Raw genomic sequence first — 19455 nt, forward strand, 5'->3', positions numbered from 1 at the left:
CGTTCGCACGAGCGCAACGTATAATCGCCCGAGCGATCGTTTTTCACCGATCACGACCAGAGCTAGAAAGCGTATTTTCGTTTGTTCCTACTTTGCAAACGGTCTTTTCGGCGATCGAATATGCGTTGGCGCGTATTTCGGTCGCATATGTTCCGTTTTTTTTCGAATTGCCGTTTTTACGCGCCAGAAAATCGCCCATGTGAACGAATACATTCGAAACCATTGCCTCAGATGGTCACGTATATACGTTTGGTCGCAAAAACGTGCCGTTTATGAGCTCGTCTGCCCGCACCCTTAAGGTGTGGAAAAGTTGTAAATTATTGTCTGGAAAAAGATAAGAAGAGTGGACGGGGTTATTCGAAGAGGGCAGGGCTGACATTTTTCAACGTAAGGTACATCGAATGAAGTGCATTTGGTGCACTTTACTTTAACGCACTTCAGTTTAAGACTGGTATATGAAACACCAGTCTTAATAAATTCTCCCATTGTTTTGCATCCAGCAGTTCTCTCTAGGTCAGGGCTCATCCATACTGGGGTGGGCTCAGTAAAGCATTTCCATTTCTTTGTTCCATTTGTTTCCCTTTTGTTCCCTATTGATTTCAATGTGGTTTTCATTAAAAATGGAAATATTTCCATTTATTTCCACTTAATTCCAGTCAATTTCATTTCTGTTTTTCAAACAATACAAACAGCACAGTCAGCTTCGATGTTTGTTCTATTTGCAAAATGGAAATTTACCCCTTAACAACCGACGATACGTATTTTGACGGCCTGTATCAGCGGTCTATGTATGAAGAGAGATTGTGGGGGCTACCTCTCTTTATAGAGCGCGGGCGTCAGCTGTTAATTACAGCTGACACCCACTGGCAATAGCTGCAATCAGCCGCGCGGCCGATCAGCGTTATGAACTCTTTAAATGCCGCTGTCAATTCTGACGGTGGCATTTAAATCCCCTGAACAATGTTCGGGGGTCCAGTACAGCTCCCCAGCGATGAGATCGCAGGGAGACGTGCAGGTGTCATGGCAGCAAGGGGCCTTCTGAAAGACCCCAGGGCTGCCTTAGCAGGCTGCCTATCAAGCCATCCCCTTGGGGTGGCTTGATAGACTGCCTGTCAGATTGCAGTATAGTGTAATGCTATGGCATTACATCATACTGCAGGAGAGATCAAAGCATCACTAGCTGTGGTTCCCTAGAGGGGCTAAAAAAAGAAGTAAAAATAAGATCAATATAATTTTACTAATTGTTAAAAAAAGTAATAAAAGTTTAAATCACCCCCCTTTTGCCATATCTGCAATAAAAAAATCAAAGTCATAAAACTAAAATAAATATTTGGTATCCGTGTCCGTGTCCGTAAAAGTCTGATCTATCAAAGTAGCGCATTATTTACCACGCAAGGTAAACGTCATCCGAAAAAAATTAAAGAGCACCAGAAATGCACTTTTTCGGTCCCTTATGTAAAAAGTTCTCAGTAGCACACAATCATACCACAACTAGTGTGGGAAGCCCAGTTTAGATGCACGCTCGATCTCAGATCCAGACCACGGATCAACATACCAAATTAGTCCATAAAAGAAACTCAAGCAGCAAATAGGTGTTTGACTTGAAAGAGATGCTAGCCTAAATGTTGTCTCCATGTAGATTTAATAAAGCAAGCATCCCTTGGATGTGAGAATCCATTTTTGCACCTATTTGCTGCTCAAGTTTCTTTTATAGACTTTTCGGTAACCCTGCGTCACAGAAAAAATGCAATAAAAAGCGATCAGAAAGTCGTATGTATTCTGAAATGATACCAACTTAAACTACGGGACGTCTCGCAAAAAATGAGCCCTCACAGAAGTACATCGACGGAAAAGATGGTGGCAGAAAACTATTTAAAAAAATGAAATGTCTTTGAAAAAAAATAAAAGTAGTACAGCAAAAAATAAACTATACAAGTTTGGCATCATGGTAATCGTACTGACCCATAGAATAAAGTTATCATGTCATTTTTGTTTGTGCGCCGTAAAAACAAGACGCAATGAAAGATCACGGAATGTTGAGTTTTTTAGTACATTATATGGTACACTAAATAGCACCATTGAAAACTACAACTCATCCCGCAAAAAAACAAGTCCTCATACAGCGACGTTGATGGATAAATAAAGGAGTTACGAATTTTTAAAAGGGTGGAGAAAAAACCCAAAATGGAAAAAAAAAAAGGGCCGCGTCATTAAGGGGTTAAACAGAACGTAAACAAACAAAAATATTTCCATTTTTAATGAAAACCCATTAAAATCAACTATAAACAAAATGGAAACGTTTAATTTTGTTTTTATTTCCACTACTCTGCTTCTCAAACGGAACGGAGAAATTGGAAATGCTTAACTGAGCCCAACGCCAGTGTGGATGAGCCTTCTCTGTGACTAATCTGTTGACCTCAAACGCATAAGCATCCCGAAGCCACGGCACTTCCAAAGCAACGGAGCCAATTTCAGGGTAGGATCACATCCAGTGCTGACTAGCGCTTTTGTTGTTAGAGCTAAAAATACAACTTGTTATTTGACTGTTTTCCTAAATTAATAGTAATTAACCGAGTCCATTTATATCCCTGAAACATCAGTACTGCACATTTTCATTCTTTTAGAAGAATCCAGACAAATCCTTATTCCATTACCATAGCAGTGCTGTTTTTCAAGCAAATCGAGCATTGCTGTCCGTGCTTTAATTCATCCATGTAATGGTAGATGTGAGACTGGAAGGCTATCCATGTGTGGGTGAGTGAGCAATGAGTAAAGTGAGGGGTCACTCTTGTGAGCCAGAGTTTGAAGGCGTGACCCCAGAGTTCTGTGCACCTCTTCCCACCATCTCCTGACCCCATTCTCTGTGGCTAGACTCTTGAAGACCTCGGCCTTTGGTTTCAATAGGGAGGAAACAAGAAGCCACTGCTGCCAGCAGACAACAGCCACTGTATACCAACACTGTGAGATATATAGAAGACTCGAGCATCACCTAGAGGCAGGTAAAAAGAAGCATGGTCAGTACTGGGCGTAAGTGACTTATCTAACCTCAAATTAAGGTAAAGCTTGGCAAATAAAAACTATATACAACATGCAATAGTTACATCATATTTAAGTGAAGAACCTCTTCCTCTAATGATAACTCCATATTACAATTATTAATCAGGTTACTTGATAGAATGGCATACAACCATCGAAAAAAGAATGCATAAACCCCTCTCTTTTGCCTCTATCTTGTACTCTTAGCAGTTTTGCATCAGCAAAACTGCTGCCAAACTCTGATTAAGATGAAATGTCTGACTGTAACTTCACTCTTTGACCTAGTCTTAAGGTCCCTTTACATGGGGTGACTGTCGGGCAAACGATGCCCAACACTCGTCCCTGTGTCTCCGCGCTCCCGTGCTCCTGCACGGGAGCTGGCTGGTTCATGGAGCGGCCAGCAGGGGGGCGAGGCAGTGCAGGAGATTTCTCTCCTCTCGCTTCCCCATCAGCCAGCTCTGCTAGTTCCCGTGCAGGAGCATGGGAGCGCGGAGACACAGGGACGAGTATTAGGCATCGTTTGCCCGACAGTCGTCCCGTGTAAAGGGTCCTTTACATAGGAGAGACTCCAATAACATGATGTGTAGTAGAGTTGTCAAGACAGGATGACACCCAAGCAGTCCCAGATCAGGTGCTATTAATGAATATTGTTACTCTTGGTGGTACGTGCCACCAGATGTGTCTGGCAACCACTTGTTCCCCTCTTCTTATTGCAATAACCGGTCAGGGGAGATAACTGTAAGGGCCTTTAACATGGCCCAAATATTTGCTAAGAATATTCATAGAAACGTTAATTGCAGGAGCTTTAATCCCACACCATACTTTTGATATCGCCCAACATTAAAGCCCAGGAGCAAGCGCTGTATATTTATGGTGCTTGGTCCTTAAATGGTTAAAGAGTTATTATAACTTTGCTCTGAGTATGAGCATCCACACGTAAGGCACAATCATCAGAATGAGCAAAAATGTAAATTAATACAAGTTATACTGAATCTTTCCCCACCAAACTATGTATACATGTATATACTATATGTACATCTGCTCAGCTGTCTTTTCTTTCTTAAACTTAAGAATGTACATAAAGGATTTGGGGCACATGGACAACAAATCAGTCAAATCACTGCTGATTTATTCAATGAAGCCTCCTCTAAACCAGACACTAAAGGTTATATTTACCAACGTACTATACATTTAAACTGATACTTTTTCAGATTGCTCCATTAGTAAAACATTGAAAAATTAAAACATTGCCGTTTTACTTCTATTTTAAAATGTTACCTGTGCAATAAAAGGTGTAACCAATGCCCCTACACGAGCCATCCCGCTGCATGTCCCTAGACCCAGCGCTCGAGTAGCTGTTGGATAAACCTGCAAAAGGTCAAAGACGCAAATGTGAATAATAATAAATCATAGATTAATAGATTCATTCAATTTGTTTAAAATAGTCTCCGCAAGCAATAAAGAAATCTAATATAAATAAGCCTACATGCTTTTTCTTGCACCACACTTTAACCCCTTTGCTGTAACTTTGGTGGATGATGTCGGTGTCATTAATGGCACACATGCTCACTGCTGCCGTAAAATAATCAAATGTGAGTTTAATGCATTCAGGGACTGTCAGGCGGGGTGAAAGTTACAATGTTAAGTCTATGGGTGGCGCTGCTGGGCTTCAGGCATGCGCTGGAATGAGTGAAGCGTTGCTAAGCAACACAGCATACACTGCTAAGCTGTACCATACACTGCCCAACCAAGAGCGATAGAGAGAAAGCAAGCAATAGAGAGACAGAGTAAGAGAGCGATAGACAGACAGTGAGAGAAAGAGCAATAGAGAGACAGCAATAAAGAGGGAGGCAACGATAGAGAGAGACAGCAATAGAGAGACAGTGAAAGAGCGATAGAGACATAGAGAGCGATAGAGAGACAGTGAGAGAAAGAGCGATAGAGAGAGACAACGATAGAGAGACAGATGGAGAGAGAGCAATAAACAGTGAGAGAAAGCGATAGAACAACAGAGAGAGACAGCGATAGAGAGAGATAGCAATAGAGAGAGCAATAGAGAGACAGAGTGAGAGAGAAATAGAGAAAGAGACAGTAAGAGAAAGAGCAATAGAGAGACAGTGATAGAGAGAGAGACAACGATAGAGAGAGAGCAATAGAGAGACCGAGTGATAGAGAGAGCGATAGAGAGACAGTGAGAGAAAGCAATAGAGAGAAAGAGTGAGAGAGCGATAGAGACAGAAAGAGTGAGAGAGAGACAGTGAGAGAAAGAGTGATAGAAACACAGAGAAAAAGCGATAGACAGAAAGAGATAGATAGTGAAACAGGCAGAGAGCAATAGAGAGACAGTGATAAACAGAGAGCGCGATATAGAGACAGAGAGAGAGAGCAATAGAGAAACAGACAGAGAGAGATAGAGAAACAGAGAGAGAGCAATAAAGAGACAGACAGAAAGAGAGAATGATAGAGAGACAGAGAGAAACAGAGTGAGAGAAAGCGAAATAGAGACAGAGAAACAGAGAGCGACAGACAGACAGCGATAGCGATAGAGAGACAGACACATAGAGAGAGCAATAGAGAGACAGACAGAAAGAGAGCAATAGAGAAACAGACAGAAAGAGGGATAGAGAAACAGAGGGAGAGTGATAGTGAAACAGACAGAGGAAGAGCATTAGACAGACAGACAGAAAGAGAACAATAGAGAGATAGCGATAGAGAGACAGAAACAAAGAGAGAGCGATAGGGAGACAGAGACACAGAGAGAGAGCATAGAGAGACAGAGAGCGCGATAGACAGAGAGAGAGAGCGATAGAGAGACAGAGAGAAACAGACAGAGAGAGAGTGATAGACAGACATAGCGATAGACAGACAGAACGAGAGAGCAATAGAGAGACCCAGAGAAAGTGATAGAGAGACAGAGAGAGAGAGAGTAATAGAGACAGAAAGAGAAAGATAGAGAGACAGGAACAGAAAGAGAATCAAAGAGACAGACAGAGAGACAGAGCGATACCGAGACAGAAAGAGAGATAGACTGAAAGAAACAGACAGAGAGACAGACAACGAAAAAGACAGATAGAGAAACAAATAGAGATAGAGAGGCAGACAGAGAGAAAGACACAGAGTGAGAGACAGACGCAGACAGAGAGAGGCAGAAAGACAGAGAGAGACAGATAGACCGAGAGAAAAACAGACAGAGACCTGTAGGCTTTTTTTTTTAGATATCTGCTCCAAATACAATAGTGACACTCTAATTAATCACCTAACCAAGCGGGCGTCGGTGGGCGGGGAAGTGTTTTCATGCTATCTACCACTGTGCTACAGCGGAAGATAGCGTGACGGACGGCTTCCATTGACTGCAATGGAAGCCGTCCGCGCATATGCCCGCGGCAAATAGAACATGCCGCGGGTGATTACAGGTAATTTCACGCTGTGGAATTCCATGGTGGAATTTCGCACCGTGAGCATTGCACTATTAGGTTCAATAGAACCTAATAGCTGCGGGGCAACGCCACGGATTTCCAACGCGTGATACGCGGCGGAAATCCGCCCGTGGGAATTAGGCCTTAGATAGGGTTTCCGTACTTTTACAGAGCTTATATTGATAAATATACAGTTGCATAGAAACTAGTACATATTTATCGTCTAGGAAGAGATTTCCTCTATCCTTGTCAATAGATTCAGTCATTAATACTTGACTATACCTTTCCTGCATTATCATTTCGTACGGAGAGTAGGGAGGGCAGGGAAGGTGGGTGGGGGGGGGACATGGGGTCACATTCTGGAACATATTTCACATGAACTTTTTTAAATGTGCAACCAATCCTTTCAAATATGTGACTGACTATACAGTATTTACTTATATAAGGGTGTTGGTACTGTACAAGCTTCCATTTATTTAGGGGCATCCTTCCATTCATTCAGGAACCTAACTATATGGAGTGTAGAGGTGACAGTGGCTAAGGGGCCCTGTTGCCAGAGGGGAAACATAGACTCTTCTGCCACATAAGGCAACACCAGTATTATATATGGCAGATGGTAGGTGGAGACCCTGTTACAGATTTAGCAGTGGGGCTCAGGAACTTCAAGTTATGCCCCTATTCATCTAAGTATTCCCAGTAGCACATAGCTATACACAGCAGTCTTCATGCTATGACTATAGACCTACCTCTGGTGTGTAAACATAGGCAGCTTGGAATCCACCTGAAATGAAGGCTCTTGCAATGAAGAGTAAAACCGTAAGGACATTCCTGAAATGGTACAAAATGACAAAGGTGTTCACCCAGGCAAAGAGAATAGTTTTACTTCGAGAATCAATGCTACTTTTAAAATCTTTTTAGAAGCTGGTGATCTGGTTAATAGTCTTTGTCATTAGATATCTGTACAAGGAAAGAATGGTTTTAATTCTCACATCTATTTGAAAAATGTGAAACGTATCTCACGTACCTTCCAACACAGAGAAAAAGAAGAAGAGCACATAAAGAGAAAACAAAGAAACAGATGGCCATTGTCTTTTTCCGGCCTAGTCTGTCAATGATCCATAACGTCACCAACACACCTTGTATAAAAAAAGACAGGAAAAATATCAGATGAGTCGTATCTAAAGATGAGCGAGCACGCTCGTTTAAGGCTGATGCTTGAGCGAGCATCGGTCTTCTCGAGTAACTGATTACTGGTCCGAGCAAATGTGTGTGTGTGGGGGGGGGGGGGGGGGGGCGGGGGTGAGTGGGGGGTAAGAGAGAGAGATCACTCACTCTCCCCCCCCCCCCCGCGCGCATTTGCTCAGACAAGTAATCAGTTACTCGAGAAGACCGATGCTCACTCGAGCATCAGCCTTAAACGAGCATGCTTGCTCATCTCTAGTTGTATCATTACACACAGTTAATTTATTGATGTTGTGCATATAGGCCCGGTTTTCTAGTTTTGGATTCAGGGCTTTCCTTTTCAGGGCAATCACCTTAGTTATAGTAAGTCTACAGAAAGACTAACCAGTTATTAAAGAGAAAGAAACCAGAGCCCTACTGAAAGTGCAGGACCAGTCTTATTAAAGGGGTTTGACATGGAGAATACTAGTGATGACCTATCCTCAGGATAGGTCATCATCACTAGTATTCTCCAACAGTGGCATAGTACGAGTATCACATCTTCTGATGCGCCTTTATTAAGTCCACAAGTTAAAATGATGTTTTGACCACGACATGTCGTCTTTGCAAGCTTGACAAAGACCACATGTCATGGTTGAAATGTTATTTTAACTTGTGGACTTAATAAAGGAACATCAGAAGATGTGATTTTCATCAAGAAGATTTCTGTGCGCTGGTTATACTACACCACTATTGGTCTACTATAGGTGGATCCGTGGGAGTCGGGGTCTGATTGATAAATGTGCACCTTTTCAGCTTCCCTATCTGGTGTTGGTTATGTGGTGTTGCTGCTGACTACTTCATATTTTGGACTATCCTCAGGATAGGTCATCAATAGTTGATCACTGGGGTCTGTTGTTCGCAACCCCAACCCAGCAGCTGATGTGTAGTGTAGTGGCCGGCGCTTGTAACTACAGGTTTGGCTCTCGTTGAAATCAAGCGACAGACCCAAGCTGATCAAATATTTTCCCTTTAAGTCAGATTGTATATCTTTAGTATTCTTCATGGTTAATGAAACTTTTTGGGCAATGTTGGTTTAAAATTAAATTTTAATTGTATGTTTTCTCAGTGCTAGTACTTGTAAATGATTTAGATATTCAATGTACCGGTATATTTAAAGTATTTGTTGTAAAACAATCCTTAAAATAACTTTGAAATAGTCAAGGCAGATGAGAAGACAGAGGTCCTAAAAGCTGTGAAATGCAATAACCATGGATATTGCCTATGTACACTCAATCAAGATCTGTGATTGTATTAGGTCTACTAACCTGGGAATTCAGATAATGTGGTCCATAATAAATCTGTGTAATCTTCCACAGTTAAATATTCACAGGAGAGACTGCATTTTGGCTTGACTACCTTCCTCCTGCTGGAAACTGGGAAAGAGAATAGGAATATGAGATAAAAAGTATTTGCTTCTCAGTAACCACAACAATATAGCTGTGTGATAAGGTCAGAGTTCATCATGAATTAATGATAATTAGAGATGAGCGAGTATACTCGCTAAGGGCAATTGCTCGAGCTAGCATTGCCCTTAGCGAGTACCTGCTTGCTCGAGACAAAAGGTTCGGCTGGCGGCGCGGGGGAGCGGTGAGTAGCGGCAGTCAGCAGGAGGGAGCGGGGGGGGAGAGAGGGAGAGAGAGAGATAGAGATCTCCCCTCCGATCCGCCCCGCTCTCCCCCGCAGCTCCCTGCCCGCCACCAGCACCCGAACCTTTTGTCTCGAGCGGGCAGGTACTCGTTAAGAGCAATGCTCGCTCGAGCAATTGCCCTTAGCGAGTATACTCGCTCATCACTAATGATAATATATCAGCTACAAATTTACTTACAAGGTTAGGGCCCCTTTAGATGGAACAATTATCGCTCAAACAATTGTTCAAATGAGTGAAAGTGAATGATAGTCGTTGAGTCTAAATGCAGCCAACGACCAAACGATGAACGAATCCTTCACTATTCATTCATTGTTCATTTTATGGAGGCATAAAAATCATCATCGACTCATTCGCTTATCATCCAGTTTAAATAGCTTTTTTTTTTTTAATCTCCTGCTTTCCCACGAATCCACGCCTCGTCTGCAGTGTCAGTTGCAGGTGTGCCGCGGAATGGACAGCTTCCATTGACTTCAATAGAGGCCGTCCATGCGTGAACTGCACAAAAATGGAGAATGCTGCGATTTGTTTTCTAGACCAAAAGATCCGCAAATCAAATCCGCATGTTTTAATCAATTTGCGGCCGGTGGCTTGATTTGTGGATCTCCCACGTGGATTCGGCAAATCAAATTTGCCCGTGGACATGGGGCCTTAGTTAAGATTTCCCCACACAATGTTGAATTGTCACTTGATCACCTATCGTAGCAAAACAATCAATTAATCAATCAATCAACAAACATGCTTTTACTTATGATTGGTAAAAGAGAACTGACCATAACAAGAAATCATCATTTCTTGCCTGGTAATATGAATAGTGATTGCTAGGAGATGCTATGTTTATATGTTTGTATCTGGTGAAAACCATAGCATGTCCATTACAAGCTGGCGACCTTCCATATTAGAGGATCCAATAACTGAAATAGATAAATGAGCCATTGTTCTACTTACTGCTGCATACATCTCCAGCCTGGAAAAGTTCTGTCGTTAAGAGAACCAGTCCGTAGTATGAAAAGGCATTGGAAAACCTGTAATATGAAATTACATCTATTTTATTAGGCAGTATTCAAAACAGCTAATTTTTGATGCTCAATGTTAATTTACATCTCTAGGTAGAGAGGTGATTGTAAAAAGAAATGCCAAGATTTAATTTCTGAAGAATTAAGGTATCTTTACGTAGTGCTGTATATATATGTCATATATGCTAGTCAATGATTTAGAGATCAATATCCAATTAATGTAGATCGGTAATATAACCACTTACCATATAAACCAAAGCAATAGAGTTGTACATCTGAACTGGGGTGAAAAAAGGTCCCGTATTTTACCACGGTCCTCCTGTAAGGATGCAATAGGTTACATTTAATAACTTCAATATCCATTCACAACCTTCCGTTATTCTTTGCAGCATTCGTATTATAGCAGTATGTTGCTGATAGGTCTGCTCACTTGGTGAGGTTCATACTAGAAATTATGTCCTGCTGCAGAAATGCTGTAAAACCTGATACATAAAGTCTAATCCCCCCCCCCCCCCATTGATTTCAATGGGTTTTCATAAAAACTGGAAAGCTTTCAGTTTGTTTCCATTCTGTTATCTCCTTAGTGACCACCCCATAGTGTTCTTATGTCCTGCCTAAGTGGGCTTTAATCCCCAAGGATGTAAAAACATGCATTCTCTGAGGATTAAAGCCCTGCAGGCTTTGGACGTGATAGCTCCAGTCTGCCGGCTCCTGGAGGTAGCCGACATCCTGGAGCTGTCATGGGGGAAGTTCCCCTCGGTGACACAATCGCCGATATCAATCGGATATCGGCAATCGCATTAAAGTGAATGGAAACTTTAAAAAAGTTAAAGTTTCAACTCCCCTTACGGATCGGATCCGTAAGGGGAGCTGAGGATACTCACCCCCGTCCTCTGCGATGTCCCACGACATTTTCGTCCTCCAGGACCTGACGCCAGCGTCTGTGCATGCGCCCTAGACGTCATTACATCATGCGCAAAAGCCCGGCAGGCCCAGGAAATTCAAAAACTCCCTGCTCCCAGCTGGTATGAGTAGCCGAGAGCACAGAGCTGCATGCGGTTCCTGGTCACATGATCGCTGTTGCCCAATGGATAACAGTGATTATGTAAAAGTTAAAAAACAGTGTAAAAAAAAGAAAAAGTTTGTTTCATCTCCCCTCTTCGATCATATCAGTGAGGGGAGATGAAATTACATCCCTAAGGCCCCCGAACTTATCCGCGGACCTTACCATGGCTTCTGCGGACGCATGCACAGAAGCCGCAGATTGCCAAGATAATATAAAATCTCCCCACTCTTGGCTACCAAATGTAGTCGAGAGCCTGGAATTTTCACGGGGTGCTGCGGTACGCTATCCCTGGTCACGTGATCGCCGCTATCCAGTGGATCACGTAAAAGTAAAAAGAAGTTAAAGTTTCACCTCCTGTCATGGATCGGATTCATGAGAGGAGGTGAAATTACTTACCTAAGGCCTCCGGCAATGTCCCGACGGGATCTTTATCCGCGGACCTTTCCACAGCCTTATACCAAAGGTAGCAGAGAGCCTGGAGCAGTGACCGAGAGCCGCGTTGAGCGCCCCCGAGTCATGTCATCACTGTTATCTAATGGATAATGCCGATCATGTAAAATGTAAAAGACAGTTGACGTTTGATGCTCCATTCAGTTTGGGCCCCGTTGTGCATATGGACATAAGATTAGGGCCACATTCGTATGTGTATGTTTCTGAACACGGGACAAACAGGGGTATCCATTTTGGGGTGAAAGTCTTCATTAATATGTGTGCTGTACAAAAAAAACTGTTTTTAAAATGACATATTTGCCAAAAAAATGAAAATTGTAATTTTTTTCCTTCTACTTTGCTTAGATTCATTCAAAATCTGTTGGGTAAAAATACGCAGTACACCCCTAGATAAATTCGTTAAGGGGTCTAGTTTTCAAATGGGGTCATTTGTTGGGGTTTTCTAGTGTTTTGACCGCTCAGGGGCTCTACAAGTGTGCAATGGGGCCTAAATAACATTCAAGCAAAATGTCTGTTCTGAAAGCCACCGGTTGCTCCTTTCATTTTGGGCCTCGATGTGCATACGGACAGAAGATTAGGGCCACAACGGGTATGTTTCTGAACACAGGACAAACAGGGGGATCCATTTTTGGTTGCAAATCCTGATTTTCGTGTGCACTTTAGAAAAAAAATATGTCTTTAAAATGACATATTTTCAGAAATGTTAAATTTTATTTTTTCTCCTCTAAATTACATTAATTCCTGAAAAGAAACTGTGGGGTCAAAATACTCCTGACCCCCCTCAGTGAATACATTAAGGACTGTCGTTTTTAAAATAGGATCATTTGTGGGGGTATCTATCATTCTGACACCTATGAGCCTTTGCAATCTTGGCTTGGTGTAGGAAAACAAAGTGTTCTTCGAAATGTTAATAATTAATGTTAAATTTGTACGTCTCCTAAATGGTTAAAAAAAACAAAAGTTTTTCAAATGTGCATCCAGAATAAATATACACAAATTCTATCAGTCTATTTTCACCACCTAAATAAAGTACAACATGTGGCGAAAAAAACAATGTCAGAATCACTTGGATATGCAAAACCTTAACAGAGTTATTCTATGTTAAAGTGACACTTGTCCAAAATTTGGCTGGGTTATTAAGGCACAAACAGGCTTGGTCATTAAGGGGTTATTTTTCTGGTTTTTTTTTTAAATGGACAAAATAGCGCAGTCTGCGGCCCTGTTCATTCTGTGAAAAAAATGAAAACATAACAGTACAGAAGCTTTCCGTTTTCCTGAAACCCATTGAAATCAATGGCAAAAAATGGTGAAACATTTAATTCTATTTTAATTCCGTTTCTATACACCAGAAGTGATGAAAACCATTAACGTAGGTGTGAACACGGACTTCGCTATCAGCTTGTTTTCATCAATATTGAAATGAAGAGAAGAGTTGTCAATTGTCATCATTGCCATCAGTTTCATTACATTTTTGATCATTTTAAATTCCACTGAAGCTAATGGAAGGATAAAGATACTTTCCCCAGGGTGGAATTATTCTGCATGAACATTGCAGAATTTGACGTAACGGAATGCTGCACCAAAATCCTCTCTAGAGGCTATTTTCATTGTGGTAGAAACAATGGTAGCCCCATTTCCTAGCAGCGCAGCGACAACTAGTATAATTGAGGCAAACATACGCACTTACCTGCCTGGATAAGATAAGTTTCCCTAAAGGCATAGGAGCACCATTCTCTGTTGCTATACGCTTTAAGGTAGCAAGAGCTTTCTCCTGGTTTCCAGACAGGACATCATATCTAGCACTTTCTGGTAACCACTACAAGGTAATAATAATCATTCATCAAGTCATATAACACTATTAACCATTTGGAGAAACAATCAGTTTATTTTTTCATGTTTGTTTTTTCTTTTGGCTTTCAAAAAATAACAACTTTCTTATTTTTCTGAAGACATAGGGCTAATGCTCACGGACGGATTATCGCTGCAGAATTCACGGCCGAACGCCCACCGCGAATTCCGCAGCAATGTCCGTCCATAGACATGCTGGGTTAAAAGATTCTCCCCTGCCCACGAGAGGAAATCAGCTGCGATTTTCAGCTCGCAGTGGAGAATCACAGCATGTTCTATTTTGTGAGGGAAATTGCATGGCAGCTTCCATTGCAGTCAATGTAAGCCGTCCGTCCCGCGATATTTCGTGCAGTGAGCACTGCAGAAATACCGTGAGAATCCACGTCACAGTCCAGCACCGGCACGCCATGCCCTGCACTGCACATGCGCGCCAGCTCGCCAGGCGAGACACTCGCGGCAGATCGGGATAGGTGAGTATAGAGTCTCTGGGGGGCGCCGGGTCTGATTCCTTTGCGAGATTTCGCTGTTGGAATCCGACCTGGCCGTAGGCATGAGGCCATAGCCATCTGAAGACTTGATTTCTGCTGAACGATTTCTATTTTTCAATAATACCATTTAATGTAATATATTATGTTTAAAAGCTTTCAAAAATTTAGAAGTGGGGTGAGATGGAAAAAAACAGAACTCTGCCATTCATGGGGGTGTTTTTACAGTATACATGGAGCAGTAAAAATGACATGTTAACTTTATTTTGTGGGTCAATATGATTACGATGATGCTAAATTAATCTGGTTGTGTTTTTGTTGTACCGCTTTTAAAAAATAAAATTTAATCATAAGTTTTTTCTTTTCCCGTCGATGCGGTTATGTGAAAGCCTGTTTTTTACTCTAAAACCTGTAATTTCCATTAGTACCATTTTGGGGTACATATGACTTTTTGGTCGCTTTTTATAAAAAATTTTCTTTGATTCTGGCAGTGGGTAATTTTTTTATGGCTTTAACTGTGAGGGATAACTAATGCATTTTTAAAAAGACTTTTATGGATGCATTTATATTACATTTTTTTGCTTTGACTTTATGTTAAAAATAGGAAAGGGAATTTTTTTAAACCTTTCGGGTGGACACCACTGGCGATATTTTCTTTCTTGCGCTGCGAGAGCACGGGAAAACTCTTGCCTCGCAGCGCAAGAAAGACGCCGAAATAGAACCGGCATATCGCTAGTGTTTTCAATGGGGCCAGCAGCAGCAGCACTAGCCCCATTGAAAACATAGGTATAGCATGCCGCGGACTTCTGCCACAGCTGTGACAGCTGTGGAAGAAGTCCGCGGCATTCTCCATTTCTTTTCAATGGGGCTAGCGCTGCTGCCGCTGGTCTCATTGAAAAGGCTGGCAATATCCCGCCGTGATGCCGTTTTTTTTCTCGCGCTGCGCTGCAAGACTTTTGCTTTACTCTCGCAGTGCAGTGGAGAAAAAAATGCCAGTGGGTGTCCGCCCTTAATGAGTTACTTTATATAACTGATTCTTAATTTTTTGCCTAAGTTCCCGTAAGGAACTTGAACTAGCAGTTGTGTGATCACTCATACAATATACTGCAATACTTGTATTTTGACAGGCATTCTATTAAACCCTATTACAGGCATGGCTTAATAGTAAAAATCCATGACAGCTCTAGGGACCTTTACAAGACTACAGGCTGCCATTACGAATAAATTACCACATACAATCTCGTTGGGTAAGTTGTTAAAGTGAGAGAGGGAGCTTTCCCTCTGTTGGAACATTAAAATGCCGCTGTCAGAAATGACAGTAGCATCCCAATGATTAACAGTTGCGATAAGCATTTTCTGCGATTCTGGCCACTGCAGCTGGGTGCACCATAACCACCATGTACGGAGTGGGTTCAACTTCCAAGCCTGCTCCATACAAAGCCTGCACACATCTCATGTACATCAGATGTCACCTAAAGGGTTAAATAACATACAGTATTCTCACAAACAAGGATGTCAATCTAGAAAGTGTGTGAAAGATTTTAATTAAAACAGATGAGCTTCCAATGTCTGTTTCCGATGTATTTTATTAAATTGACAACTGGGTGTTACCACTCCCCTGGTCAATAGGGTGCACATTCTGACACAGTCTAATGCATACTGGCAGTGTCAGACTGTGTACGGACATAACATATTGTCAAACTCATAAACCCAGTTGTCATTTTATTCACACATTTTAGGAAGAATACAGAGGAAAGTGTTCTAATAGAAAATACTCCAAAACTGGTATTTCAGAGGAATACATTTATTTACTATAACAGACATGTTAGGAGAGCTTTCCAACAAAAATGGAAATTTCATATGGAAACGGTTTTCATATTGCTCGATTACTGCATAAGGGCTCAGTCACACGGGCGCATCAGCGCCCGTGTTACTGCAGGAGGAAGACGGCCGTACCTCAAGACGGACGTCTCTCTGCAGTGCAGAGTGACATGTGACCGGCTTCATTGTCAGTCATGTGTTCTTTCTTCAGCGCTGCGGTGAGTCGTCTGTCTTGAAGTATGGCCGTCTTCTTCCTGCAGGAAGGGCTCAGTCACACGGGCGCCGATACGCCTGTGTACAGGTGCCAATGCGCCCGTGTGACTGAGCCCTAAGGCTATTAAACGGATGAATCTTGCCCAATACATTGAGTGTTCTCTCATACCTTTTACAGTAACCGGGCAAAGATATTTCAAACAATGAAAATGATAGTACATATGAGCTAAATACTTACAAAACATAAAATCGCAAACAACATAAGTGGCATGGCAGAAAGGATCAGGAGCCAACGCCATCCTAATGTGGGCATCACAAAGATCGCCAGCAGAACTTCAAACACTGTGCCCACTGCCCAGAATATCTGACAATAAGAAAAAAATGATTGAGTCTGGGAAATATGCAAAAGTGATGACCCCTCTATCATCCATAAACAGATCCCTCAACTTTATATACTCTTATAATAAAGCCAAATTGATAATGGGAAATCACTCTAAAATTATTTCACCTTTATCTGTCATAAAATCATACTTTTTTTATATATACTTGCCATTTTTACATATTTGCGGTCAGACCCTAAAGGATCTTCCTCTCTGAATAACTTTCAAAAATAACTTATTGATAATGTATAATGCCATGTTTATACCACGTATAAAGCAAGGAAATGTTCCTGCTACAGATGCAGCCAATTTAATTTGATTCTTAACGTGTAACTGTTTGTGCCACCATTTGTTTACCTTTTCAGTAGCTTTATCATCAGTTGTATGGTGTTAGGATAACAATAGCTTTTCAATGGCTTGAGCTAATATAACTTGTCACAGAAAATACATTCAGCCATTCATATACCGCATATGAACGGCAGTGAGCATTCATTGACGTGCTTTGATGATTACAGTGGGTTGATTTTTGGCCCATGTAACTGGGCTCTTAGCTGGAGCGCCTCCCTTCTCATCAGCGCTCAGGCGGCTCCTCTTTCCTACTGCAGTTCTGTATGTTCAGATAGAAGCAGAAAGCCTACCATACACTCACCAGGGCATTATAATTTAAAAAAAAACACATCCCTGATTGGAGTATACTTGAGTGAATCTTGGAAGTAGTCAACAGTTTTCAAGTTGCCCTAAATTCGAAGAACTTCAAAATGAAAAGGTCAGAATCAAATGCATGGTCTTACCTCTATCAAAAGTATGCACTTTGCTCGGGCTTTCATAGGAAGAAACTCTGCATACAGGGTCACTCTAAACAAACAATAAGAAAAAACATTCACTGCAAATAATAGTACATGTGAGGCCTAGATTTAGGCCAAATCACCCCTCAGTTTATGACTGTACAGGGTGCAGCTGATTTAAAGCACAGGATGAAGTCAGTGTGAGTACCCCTAAGACATAGCATATACCCCATGGGGTTTACATACAAAATCGAAAAACCTCATCATCAAGTGATTTGATTAACTTTGCAGATAGGATTATATGATGCTGGATCTCATGGGTCATTTCACAACCTTGGTTATTGCCCTTCTGATAGGCCAGGACATGGCTGTCTAAAAAGAATGTTTACCTGGAAATTCAGACAAAGAGGAGCTGAATGCCATAAAGCTTGCTCTCCGACTGACAAAAATATAGGAAACTATGAGAACCACGTGAGCGAGCAGATACACCATTGGCTGCGTGTCTGAATTCATAGTAGACTAATCCTCCGAACAAAAAGGAGATCATGAAGGGCTAAATAATAGAGATGAGCGAGCCTACTCGGCCACGCCCCTTTTTCGCCCGAGCACCGCGATTTTCGAGTACTTCCGTACTCGGACGAAAAGATTCGGGGGGCGCCGTGGGTGAGTGGGGGGGGAGAGGGAGAGAGAGAGGGCTCCCACCTGTTCCCCGCTGCTACCCCCCGCGCCGCCACGCTGCCCCCCGGCGCCCCCCGAATCTTTTCACCCGAGTACGAAAGTACTCGAAAATCGCGGTGCTCGATTGAGTAATTACTCGAAACGAGTAGGTTCGCTCATCTCTACTAAATAACATGCACGCCATAAACAAACATGAATTATATATAAGAAGTAGAAAACAAATTAATAAGAAACTTACGACTGAGGGACACCTCCAATTCCAAAACCAACTAGACCTCTAAGCACAATGATCCAGCTGTAGACTGGTGCAAATGCGCTGAGGATTCCATAATACAATGTCCAAAATACACTGATCTTCAGACCCTGGAAAGATATTGCAACAGTAGATGTGAAAGGAAGCAAATGTCAATAAAATGTGACGCACTGTAATCCAAAAGGGTTATACAAGGCATCCAATACATGCAGGATTAAATGACATGACATTGTATCACTTACCATTTTCCTACCATACTGATCTGAGAGATTCCCCCAAAGGGAGGAGCTGGACATCATCCCAATAAATACAACCTGTTGGGAAAACAGAACAGAAACATCAGCAATCTCTGTGTCGCAGTGTCCTTCAGTCCCTAAAGATGGCATCCTTCCACTGAAGATCTGAAAACAAGAAGCAGCTGTTTATTTGCTAATCTGTGATTGTTCTTGTTCTTGTGGATATGATACCTTTTAATGGCTAACAAAAGTATATGATGTTGCAGCGAGCTTTCAGGATATCTCGCCCCCTTCATCAGGCTAATGAATGAAACTAGTTTGGATGGCACATAATTATAACATACAGATGAAGAGGGGATGGGAACACATTCCTCTTGGTCTAAATAAATGTTCACACACAGAAATTTGAGGCTTGAAAAAACACAAGACAGTCTGAGCAGAGAGACAAACACTAAATCAGTTCACTAAGCTGAGGAATGCAACAGTTTTATGATGTCTCCTATCACTAATGCACACATAAGGCCGCCTGCAGACAGCCGGGTCGGATCCAGCAGCGAGAATTCTCGCCGCGGGACCCGACCCAAGCACCTGCAGAGAGCAGCGCGTACTCACCCGCGCCCCGCAGCTCCGGATCTTTCATGTGCCAGCTGCGAACCCCGCACAGAAATAGAACATGCCGCTGTTTGTTTGCCGCGCGAGATGTTGCGCGGCCAAACCGCGGCCGTCTGCATAGGATTGCGTTTGTTAACGCAATCCTATGCAGGCTTCCAGCGGCGGAAATCCCGCCGCGGAATTTCTGCCCATCTGCAGGCGGCCTAAGAAGATGGAAATACTACCTCAACAGCACCACCTATTGGATGGAAACATTCTTACAATCAATTTCTGAATTCTTATGAGAAAAAC

General features: G+C 42.1%; 1 protein-coding gene across 1 annotated transcript in view; it reads right to left on the bottom strand.

Moving 5' to 3' along the window:
* Positions 1-2157: 2157 nt before the first annotated feature.
* The window catches only part of SVOP (SV2 related protein), a 44742-nt gene continuing 27444 nt past the window's right edge, over positions 2158-19455 (bottom strand). The window contains exons 5-16 of the mRNA XM_066603851.1: positions 18559-18630; positions 18302-18426; positions 17392-17455; positions 16459-16584; positions 13541-13669; positions 10583-10656; positions 10270-10346; positions 8942-9049; positions 7477-7588; positions 7199-7280; positions 4315-4404; positions 2158-2989 (exon numbers count right to left, since the gene is read on the bottom strand). Of these exons, the coding sequence (XP_066459948.1) occupies positions 2783-2989; positions 4315-4404; positions 7199-7280; positions 7477-7588; positions 8942-9049; positions 10270-10346; positions 10583-10656; positions 13541-13669; positions 16459-16584; positions 17392-17455; positions 18302-18426; positions 18559-18630 (1266 nt within the window). The 3' untranslated portion in view covers positions 2158-2782. The remainder of the gene's footprint in view (positions 2990-4314; positions 4405-7198; positions 7281-7476; positions 7589-8941; positions 9050-10269; positions 10347-10582; positions 10657-13540; positions 13670-16458; positions 16585-17391; positions 17456-18301; positions 18427-18558; positions 18631-19455) is intronic.

The sequence above is a fragment of the Eleutherodactylus coqui genome, chromosome 5, assembly GCF_035609145.1.
Source record: "Eleutherodactylus coqui strain aEleCoq1 chromosome 5, aEleCoq1.hap1, whole genome shotgun sequence".
NCBI classification, from domain to species: Eukaryota; Metazoa; Chordata; class Amphibia; order Anura; family Eleutherodactylidae; genus Eleutherodactylus; species Eleutherodactylus coqui.